This window comes from Mesitornis unicolor, unplaced genomic scaffold (assembly GCF_000695765.1).
Source record: "Mesitornis unicolor isolate BGI_N332 unplaced genomic scaffold, ASM69576v1 scaffold27504, whole genome shotgun sequence".
In the NCBI taxonomy this organism is placed as follows: domain Eukaryota; kingdom Metazoa; phylum Chordata; class Aves; order Mesitornithiformes; family Mesitornithidae; genus Mesitornis; species Mesitornis unicolor.
Window position 1 is genome coordinate 1 of NW_010182492.1, and position 11,004 is coordinate 11,004.

The following is an 11,004-nucleotide window of genomic DNA, read 5'->3' on the forward strand; positions in this document are numbered from 1 at the left end:
GGGGGGGGTGGAGAAAAGAAAAAAAAAGGTTGCTGAACAATGAAAACCAAAAGCAGATTAAGATGCTCTGTTGACTCCAAATATCTGTATTCACAGTAAACACCAAAACAGATTACACTCTTCAACATGCTTGTCCTCATTTCAGCTGACTTGTAAGACAGACCTTGAAATGAAGAACTACAGGATCTCATAATCCTCAAATTATATGCATTGGGTTCTAACACATTTTCACTAAGGAAATCCCAACATGGATTCACAGGTAGACTGTTGTTTCTCATTTGATTAGAGTACTAGTTGTAGCATCAAAATCTTCTTTAAATAAGGCCACTGGCTTACAAAGAAGCAGCTGGAATAGTAAGAACTCAGGAGCAACAACACTGCTGATCGGTTTGACTGTATGCTTCCCCAAGAAGATGTTACAATCATCACTTTAATTATTCAAAAAACACATACTTCCGTAGTGTGTTGTTGTTTTGGACCCTCTTGACTTCATCTTCCAGTTGTTGGATCCTTCTAAGGACATACATGTGCTGTTGCAGTAAAACTCCCAACCAAAGTTCATCCCAAAGAACTGTAACTCTACGCAGCTCAGCCACTAGCATTTGAACCTGTATAAAATAAATTAAGATTCACCTAATTTTAAGAGTACTAATATTAAGACTTATTCTTGCAGATGGAAAACTCAAAAAAAGATGACACCCTAACAGCAAAGATGCACCGAACTTTCAGCAGACCTACTCACAAGATATAGAGATTACACTATTTTGTGGTTCAAATAAGAGCACACGTAACAAAAATTTTTTACCTGCAATACCATTGTCGGATTTGCAGCAGAGAGTTTCTCCACAATTTTGCTGTAACAATCTTGCATCATTGCTTGATCTTCATTTAATCCAACTTTCATGTCATCTTTACTACTTTCTTGAGAAGTTGAGGGGCTTCCCCCATCACATTCACCACCCAACAGTTCTTCTCCTTGAATATTACCTAGCAAAGTAGGGATGGCAGAAGGCAGCTTGTTCCCTAAATTAAAAACAGATGCCAAAGTATTATCTACACTGTTCTGGCTTTGAAAGACACATCACTCAATACTTCATTTCACATCAGGTCCCCATGCACCATTAAGTACTGGCCAAGTATACAATGATAAAATTGAAAAAACTAACTTATTTGCCAAACTGGCAAAATCAAATCAAATTAAAGGTATCAGAGAGGTCCATAATAAAAATGTTCTTAAGATAAAAAGTATCAGAGTTACTGAAAAAAACCCAAACAAACAAAAAAACCCTCAGTATCACTTTATCCAGTCTATAAAGTATATTTAGCTAAAGCGTATTTGAACATTTATTTTCTCCTTCATACCTGAAGTCTGGGATTCACTACTAAGCGAAATGGTACCCACTATTGCAGGATATAGTATGAGATGAGGAGAATCTTGAGCCACTCGGCACAATAAGTTGCAAATACTCTGACGAACATACACTTCTGGGTGATTCAGGCGGGAGAAAAGCTGAGGAATAATACCTTCATAAACAGGAAAAGAAAATATGCCAATTCATTTCCATACTCTTCAAATTACATTTTCATACACTTCAGAATTTTATTTTGTTTTAAAAAGCATACTAGTTTTGCATTAGGAGAATGTAAATGTCTACTTTCCCAATAAAAACTTTTTGTTTTAAGTAACTGTGTTCCATAGTACGGGCAATAGCTTATTTTCTTCTACTATTCAAAGACAGGTAACATCAGATGCAATATATATAAATCTTTTAGTCAAGCACTAGGAATTCAGTTTTGCACACTGTATCTGTTCTATAATTTTTTGAAAATATGGAGAGTCACATTAATAGTTCTTGACATTAGCATAACTGGATGTTTCAAAAGGAAGTACAATTTTGCCATAGCTGGCCTCCTTTTCTGCTGTCTCCCACACTTTTAACTCAATATTTTTTTGTCCCTGAGCAAACAGAACCAGCAGTGTAGTTACAAACAACTACTTCTGAGACATCTAGCTTTAGACACACATGTTTCTCTGAAGAGCATTTCAAACTGTAACTAAAAAAACAAAACAAAAAAACACCACCACAAAAAAAAACAACCATTTTTTTAGGTGGTAAAATCACGTAATACTTCAAAAACTACATCTCCTTTCAGTGTCTTAATGCAAGGGAGGTTGGGGGTCAGAATCCACGCTACTTCTCCATTTTAAGAACAGAATGCATGGCAGAGACTTGAACACCCTTAATGAAATTATTTTGTAAAAAAACAGGCTCTCTTACCATCATGCTTAAATGACAATTTTATGAAAGTGCAGCAAACACCTTTCTGCGGATATTTAGAGAAAAATGTGTTAATTTTAACAACTAGATAACATGTACTTACCTCTCCAAGGAGCAGTAGGTGTAGTTTCTAGCCCATGCTCTAGATACTGTCTAAGTTCTCCAGCATGTTTCACAAGCAATCGTAACAGTCTTAGGGTTGCCATCACAATAACATCGTCAGTGCTTTGCTCAGAAGTATTTCTTAAGTGCAGCCTGGGATCATCTTCATCAAGTGAAACCTTGAAATAAAGAAATAGTCCTCTAAGCTAAGTATATAGTTTATGTAGTAATTCAGAAAAGTTTGTAACAGGATTTGCTCATCAGCATGAACACTAACCTGACCAGCATTGAGTTTGAGGAAAGTAAAATATGCGCTGCAGGAGAGCTTATAGAGACTGAAGATTCTGTCTACAACTTTCCTCCACACTTTAATTAACCCTTCTGTTGCATTTTCATCAAGATCTGAAAGCCAGGGACAACTTGTTAATAACTGACGCCATATAACATCCACCATATCATCTTCTTCATTGTCCTCATTTTCAGTGATTTGTAGAGTCATATCTTCATCCTAAAGAGACAACAGATTTGATTAAGTCCTCCAGTCACTTCTACAAGCAGTAGTAGTTCCTAATCCAGTTTTTGCCTAGACAACTCACACAATTACAGTACTTGATCATATTACCATAGTCCACAGAACAGACATGTTACCGCTTAGCTAACAGATGGTTTCTTAGAGAATATTATCTAAATTTTAACTTCAAAGCATTTACAAGAGTTAATATGAATCACAAGTAGAGGAAAATTAAGTTTCACCCTGAAGTTGAACATTTTTTTGGCGAGGAAAATTACACTTACTTGAATCCCAGCTGGACGACACACCGCCTGCCCAAGAATTCCATAGATTTTTTCCTGATCTTCCTCTGCAATGTTGTCTGGAAGCAAGTTCTGAACCTCAGATTTTTCCTGGGGCAGCAGGCGAACACCTTCTCCCTGACTGTAACATTTAATTAATTATTGATCTCCAACACAGAACAATAGAATGGTTTGGGTTGGAAGGGACCTTAAAGATCATCTAATTCCAACCCCAATGCCATGGGCAGGGACCTCCCACCAGACCAGGCTGCTTAAAGCCCCATCCAACCTGGCCTTGCACACTTCCAGGGAAGCGGCATCTACAACTTCTCTGGACAACCTGTGCCAGCACCTCACCACCCTCCATAGTAAAACAGTTTCTTCCTAATATCTAACCTAAATCTACCCTATTCCAGTTTAAAACCTTTACCCCTCGTACCTGTCACTACTCTCTCTGATAAAGAGTCCCTCCCCATTTCTCCCGTAGGCGCCTTTTAAGTACCAGGAGGCTGCTATAACATCTCCCTGGAAGTTTCTCTTACCACGGCTGAAAAATTCCAACTCTCTAAGCCTGACCCCACAGGGGAGGTGTTTCAGCCCCCTGATCATCTTTGTGCCTTTCTTCTGGACTCACTGAAACAAGTCCATGCCCTTTGTAGAGCTACTGAACCCACTAACATCGTATATATAAAACTTTTTGAAGGAAGAATCTTCACCCTTTAACTCAGAATTAAACTCACTCCTTTTTAGAGAGGGCAAGTAATCAAAAGAATATTCACAATTCTCTGCTCACATGCAACTTCTGATCACAAAGAACAATATTCATATTCATATTCTCATATATATATATACACATATTCATATATCTATATTCATAGATACACATACATATATACACACACACATATCTATATACCTACATATATGTATATATCTCTACCTATATATCTATATAGATATATAGGGGTTATCTTAATACAGAAAACGAGTTGTGCTATATAAATTGAAACATTAGGATGAATTTACCTGGCATTATCAACTACTTTCCGGCCCCATCTATAAGCCCAACTGGCCAGGGCTGCCCAAGACTTGGCTACTTCAGGTGCCTGTACCGAAGACAAGTGATACAACTGTCCCAAGATGAAGTCAGGTTCTCCAACTCCAATATTTACTGTGATGGGAGAAATAGAGCAATATGTGTTATGAGGTAAAATCTACTTCTAATTTCCTCGACATACAAAATAACAGCAGAAAAAACAGGTTTATTTTTTTTTGGTCAAGTTAGTACCCAGAAGTGTCAAGTTTTCCAAAATGCAATTATTTTTCAGTTCTGACACTGGCTGCAAAACAAAGACCAGTTTTTCACTTTCTAACAACCACTGCCTATTGCAATTGTTTCCTCTTCCACAGAAAGACAGTATCGATGCAAGAAACTCATGTTATCCAAAAGAGCAAGATATTTCAGAAAGTATACTTAAGTAGTACCTAGGGCAATATGTTTGTATTTATTTGTGTATTTATTTATTTTCTTGAAAGCCAAAAAGCACCAGCTATTTAACATCCATTAACAGCTCTGCAATAACTCTTACTCTGCAGGAGAGGAATTAAGTTATTTGTGAAATCCATGTTTAAGCAAAGAAAGAATTTTATCTTGGCATTTTAAGAAAACACTGCCAAAAATTGGTAATTAAAAGTACATTTTGTGACGACAACAACAGAAGCGTTCAAATTAAGCACAGATTAAAGATAATGAGAAAGCCTAAGGCCTTTTCAGACTTATCACATCCTTCAAAAATGCTTGTCAATGCTTTATCTGAAAGATCTCATTCAAACTAACAAATAAAGGCATTGAAAGCAGATAGAACCATCACAAAATCTGATATCCTCATCATAAAATAAATGCATTCCAGTTTCTTGTTCAGGCCACAATCACTTTAATGAGAAAAATGTGAAAGAAGCATGAAATATCAATACTAAGGTGCTTCTTTTTTATGTGTGTATAGTTACCTATCACTCAAACAGTTTATATTTGTATTAATAAAATACATGAGTGATGGAGCACTTAAGTCTTTATCAACATAACTGGTGCTATCCCTCAGTGGAATCACTAGTAAGTAATTTAACAAATTAATAAGAACACCTCTACCTGTAGATTCACTTTCAATCCTAGGATATTCTTCTTCTAGTGTATTAACAGCTGAGAGATCAATCAAATTATATATGTTTTTAGACAACGTAGACAGGCCAGTGTGATTCTGCTGCTGTCGAGCTCTATATACTTGTTTCAACTGTCCTGAAATCTCTTTCCATTCTGCTTGAATCCACTTAGCCAGTGTGAGAATAGATTTAGCAACTGCATATTCAGCTTTGGCAGATTTGCAAAAGGATATGGCACAGGAACTCAGCATTTCCATGGCATGTGTTGACTGACCTGCATATCATGAAAAGCACATCTTCAGTAGACTGTTAACTTTATTCTAAAAAATTCTTCTGAAATTCAGCATAATTAAATACAGCTTATAAAAATATATTTTTACAAAGAAAATTCTTGCTTGAAGTTAAAAATTATAAGTAAGAAAAGACTTAGGAAAATACTTTCAGACTGAGACAGCAGTTATTAGCATTAAATCAGTTCCTAATGATACTGCCCTATTATGATTTCTTCAAGGTCAGGGGAATTAGCCTGGTTATAAGGACAAGAAGCTTAAGAATCTACAACATAATTAGCAAATACTGACCTGCTGTGTATAACAATTTTGTTTTCTCAATATCAAGTTCAGGACCCCATTTCTCATCTATCTGACCTTGTGCAGACAATTTTTTGAAGTGCTGGACTAAATCTTGTGCAGTGGTGGTTTTTCCTAGCTGAACTTCACTGCACTGGGCGAGCAGCCGCGTAGCTAGGGCAATATTTCCTCGCTTCCGTGCAAATTTTGCTGCTGTTAAGCCTAGCTCCATGAGATGGCTTTTAATTGGGACTGTTGGTTCTGAAGAAGAAAGCAAAACAAATTAAACAATATTATTAAACAAACAAGAATAGCACCTGGGGTATACAGATAATTTCCGCCCAAAGTACTCTGTACATGGCCATCAGTAAAAAATTGCTCAGCTGTTTTATACTTCCTAATACCTCCTTCAGAAATTTAGATAACTTCATTTTTGTCTTAAATATTTATTTATCTCATCTGAAGCAAAATAAATATCTATAAATTAGCTGCTGGGCAAACGAGTAATTTCTTTACTACAAGCATTCTTTTTAACTAATCTTCTTGTCCCCTAATACAACTTCTTTTTCTCCCACTACCTTTTATCACACTGTGCGTTTAAATGGCTTTTGTAACTGTTTTTAAAGACCCATTACTGATAGTGTTGAAGTACTCAAAAGTTAAAGCACTTAAAGCATGAAGAGATGAGCATGTAAAGTGTGATTAGAAGAGTGAGTACAGAACTACTAAGCAGTTGGACTAGATGATCTTTCAAGGTCCCTTCCAACTCCTAATATTCTGTGCGATTTCAGATTTTTTTTTCTTTTTAGTGGTCTAAATTACAGCAGTAATTGAGACCCTTAGTTGTAAAGCAAGACACCTTAATAACCATAACCTGGCTTTTAAAAAGTAATCCATCTAAATAATATACAGACACAGCTGCTGCTTTCAGAAGAAAAGTTCAAATTCTGCACTAAAATGACAGTTTGTATACCTTTAAGTTTTTCCATCAATTGATTCTGGTACACTGTGTACCTCAGCGCGTGCATCCAGGGCCTCACATCGTGCTGTTTGCATGACCTCAAAGCATCATTGAAGAGAGGTATAAGACAGTCCTGAAAGAGGCACAGAAATTTCACAGCTGTCATGAGAAACATCTTAATTGAAATGTATTTTCATTTATTAAAACCAAAGACCACACATTCTTCTCCGTATTCATAGCCACTCTTTACTGTTACTAATAAAACACAAATACATTTTCTGTAACTCTAGAAGACAGGTTTGATTTTAGAGACAACACTAAAAATAGCTCAAAATCAGTAACTGTTTTCTGAACAACGTGATTAGAAATTAGAATTAGAACATTCATATGGGTTGAACTTTGACATCAAGTATTTAATTGCTGAAGCGACTGTTTTTTGAGAAACACTTTAAAGTTACTTTTAAAAAGTAAAATACATATGTGTGTTGTAGGAATAAGTGTTACAATGTATTTAAAGAAGAAATATATGAACACTTCTCTAAAAAACATCTACCAACAAAACTTTGAAAACACTAAGTGTAATTGAAAGATATGGTATATTTATAACTATAGAAAGAAGTTCAACTGAGGTGTAAATTTAAAAAAACTTGGGTCAAGCATGTTAGAAGTCAAATGAGGTCTTTTTACAGTATGATTAACAAGGGTCAAAACAATGTACCTTCTCTATTCAATATTTCATTAAATGACCGCTCAATAGAAAGACATTACTCCAAATTTAGGTTTAAACACACAGACATACCTCTGATGTCAGCCTGTTGGATACAGTGTTTTCCAAAGCAGAAGAACAATACAACTGAAGAGTGCTCAACACTGGTAAAGACTGAGACACAGTGAGTGTGGAAAGTCTTAAAGGTCCAATAGCGATTCGTGATGTTTGCTTTAAGTACTTTATAACATTCCTGAATTAAAAGAATCAGAACAGTCATTTTTGTTAGTTAGACCTTAAGAGTAAATAGCAATATCAAAAGCAAATTCAACATCTTGAAAGACATGAGAAAAATCTGTAATATCACACACAGGTTATAGTATAATACTTTACTACTAACAAGAAGCAGTACTTCATCAACTCAAAGAACTGCATAATAGCCAAGTTAAACACAGTCTCTTACTTTTCCTCGCTAAGCTTACAAATTCCAACAGCTAAAACTAGCAGCAAACTACCACAGATGGAGAAGTATGAAGCAGAGTATGCTTTTTACGAAGTCATGTTAACAAACTAGAACAGCTTTTCACAGTACAACAGTACATTCCATTCATTCATAGCACATTTCAACTTACTCGGATATCGACTGCCACTTTTGCTCCTGTTCTATGTGGTTTACAGCTGTTGCCAGACATACTGAACTTCTCAAAAGCTGTACTTCAACCGCTTTTTGAAGTTCTCTTGGATCAGGACTTAGCATATTAGGAAGGAGCTTCTTCATGTCTACATGGAGAACAAACAATTGAAACCAACTAGAACTGCCAAATTTTATCAAGTGTTACCATTTGAGAACGCATTTGAGAGAAAGGAAGTGCATTTTGAAAGTCTTTTAAAATACATATATATATATATATGTGCGTGTGTGTGTGTTTATATTATAAATTGATGCTAGATTACTTATAAACAAACACACCAACTCCAGAACACACTTATATCAACATTTAGAATGACCACTGAAGCTCAATTCATAAAGGTTATACAAACTGCATTCAGTCGGTCATTTATAAAGATGGATACATGAAGAAATATTTACTTCTGTATTTGAAGGTATGTTAACTTATGCGTTTATACCTATTTTTTCCTTAGATCCCCCTGCAAGTAGGTTGATATTTTCTCCTGGTAATAATTCTAGTTGTTCCGTGCATTCAGTGAGTTGTCCAGACTCAAAGCTGCTCAAAGATCTGCAATTCAATGTTTATAGTTTTATTTTCACATTTCTTACTTCATTTCAGTCGCTAAGTATCTTATAATCATACAGCAAAGAGAGAAATAGTCAAGTATAACTCAAAACCCTACAGAGCACTTACGATTAATTTGAAGCAAAAATCCCAATTTTCACTAGGATCAGTAAAAGGCAATAGTATGGCACCAAATGGACAAATTCAACGTCAAAGTGAAAGGAAAAAACACTTCTCCAGCTATGAAGTTTCATATTAACTCCGCACTATATATAATATTCTTCTACCATAGTCAGGAAGAAAAAGGTAGACTTTGGAAGAGTTTAAAAAACAAACAAAAACTCCAAGACTTCCCCCTGCCCGCATACTATGCACAGAAAATTAAGGTTTGGGGCAGAATTTCATACGGTCATGGTTTCAACTCTTCATTTTCTTCAACCAAAATTCCAGAAATACTAGAATACTGTGAAGGTCAGACTATACAAATTTTTGTTACTTAACAGCCTGAAGCAGCAAATTTAACTTTTTTTTTTTTCCATTGTTTTACATTAGGAAATAACTTGGGCAACATAGATTTTTACAGAAGTACACAAAAAAGGCACTGAAAAGTTTAAAAGGCTCAATAGCTCAGAATACAGAAGACTCAAAGTTTCAATATTCTTGTTACCATCCACTGAAGAAGGAATTATCAAAGTGTGTGCATTAGGAAAGTCAAAGTGCTGTGCATTCTCTGGAGCTCTCTACAGGATTTTTTCTGATGATACAATATCTTACTTCTAGTAATTATCTGGATGAAAGCTAACTCAAACCAGCCAACAGGACCAGACCTGTGCAACAGTCCAGCAAGCACTCACGATGTTTAGCAGACGTACAGTGGGTTTAGTTTACAAACACATGAACATTCAGAAATGACATTTTCACATCCGTGACAAGCACTCGCTCTCCTAATGGATTAACTGCACAGCACTGAGTAACTGCAGTAAGAAAAAGGATCGCCCCTTCCTCTGACAGAAGTAGTCACACTTTCAGACCTGAAAGACTTTATTTCAAAGCTTCCTTCTATGCTTTTATTTTCAAGTCAAGAATTTTCAGCCAAAAGGATTTTATGATGTTTACCACAATAATACAAGGATGGAAAGGAATCAAGCTGTCAAATGAAATAAAGGACCTTTAAAGCTTGAAGAACTATTTCAATGTCACGAATTAATTTTCATGAACCAGACAAATATCAAGGATTAGGAAATCAATGCATAAACTACAAGTCTAAATTCCATTAAAACAAGCAAAACAAAAAAAGAATTTAAATTTAAGCAGCCAGGATCATCTCCTTAATAGACTTTTAACATTAGCTTAATGAATTAAAATATAAAATAACTGTACCACTGACAGGCATTTTATTTTTTAGTATTTAAGCTGTGCAAAAGGATGCACCTTCTGCAATAAACTTGACATCTTTTACTTTCAGTGAAAAGAAGTTCTTCTTGAATATTAAGAAACCTCAGCAGCCAGAAAGCCACAGTAACTATTTTAGAATGATGTTATCTCTTCGCTTATCTGTATGGCTTAGTAAGTATCGTGGCAAGTTTTCCCCCTCCCAGGAACACAACTTTCTTTTTATCACACCTCTATTTCAATCTCCTACAGCTTCTAAAATCAATGAAAACTCAAGGCACTGCTGAATAAATTCATTGTATGCTTACTTTATATAGTTAAAATCTGCTTTCAGATTGATTGAGGTATTACTATTGCTTTTCTTCAAGTCATGGACCATGTTTTGCCACTCCTGAACAGCAGACCAGTCAGCAATGGAAATGTAACATTCACATGCTTTGTTACCCAAATAGTTTATAACTTCAGGTGAAGAGTCACTTGGCTTAGTCAGAACAGTTTTTCTAGCTTCTCCTGTGAAACAACAAAATAGTATATATACTTGAATATATATTTATACTTATATTTTTTAAAATAGTAATTCTACTACTCAAACGTAATTTCTACATCTTTTGTCAAGAAAAATACTTAATTTAAAAAAAATAAAATAGTTGCACCACATTTACAGGATTAATCTTCCACTTATACTTTAAAAAAAAAAAAGAAATCTTTTCAAAGGAGGTTTTGGAAAAATTTAGTCCATATCTGTAAAGAAGCATCAAAACAGGAAAACCTAAGAACTAAATTAGGAACAAAGAAGGTCCCTTTTCAAAGA

At 35.3% G+C, this 11,004-nt stretch overlaps 1 protein-coding gene across 1 annotated transcript; it reads right to left on the reverse strand.

The window, feature by feature from the left end:
• Nucleotides 1–453: 453 nt before the first annotated feature.
• Nucleotides 454–10,703, reverse strand: LOC104540084 (serine/threonine-protein kinase SMG1-like; the record flags this gene model as incomplete). Its single annotated transcript, XM_010183805.1, has 14 exons — nt 454–608; nt 806–1,023; nt 1,363–1,524; nt 2,383–2,560; nt 2,659–2,889; nt 3,177–3,315; nt 4,200–4,344; nt 5,320–5,604; nt 5,912–6,160; nt 6,873–6,993; nt 7,660–7,819; nt 8,199–8,346; nt 8,695–8,804; nt 10,502–10,703. Coding segments are annotated over 14 exons (2,503 nt in total), but the record flags the coding sequence as incomplete, so codon positions are not given.
• Nucleotides 10,704–11,004: the final 301 nt, after the last annotated feature.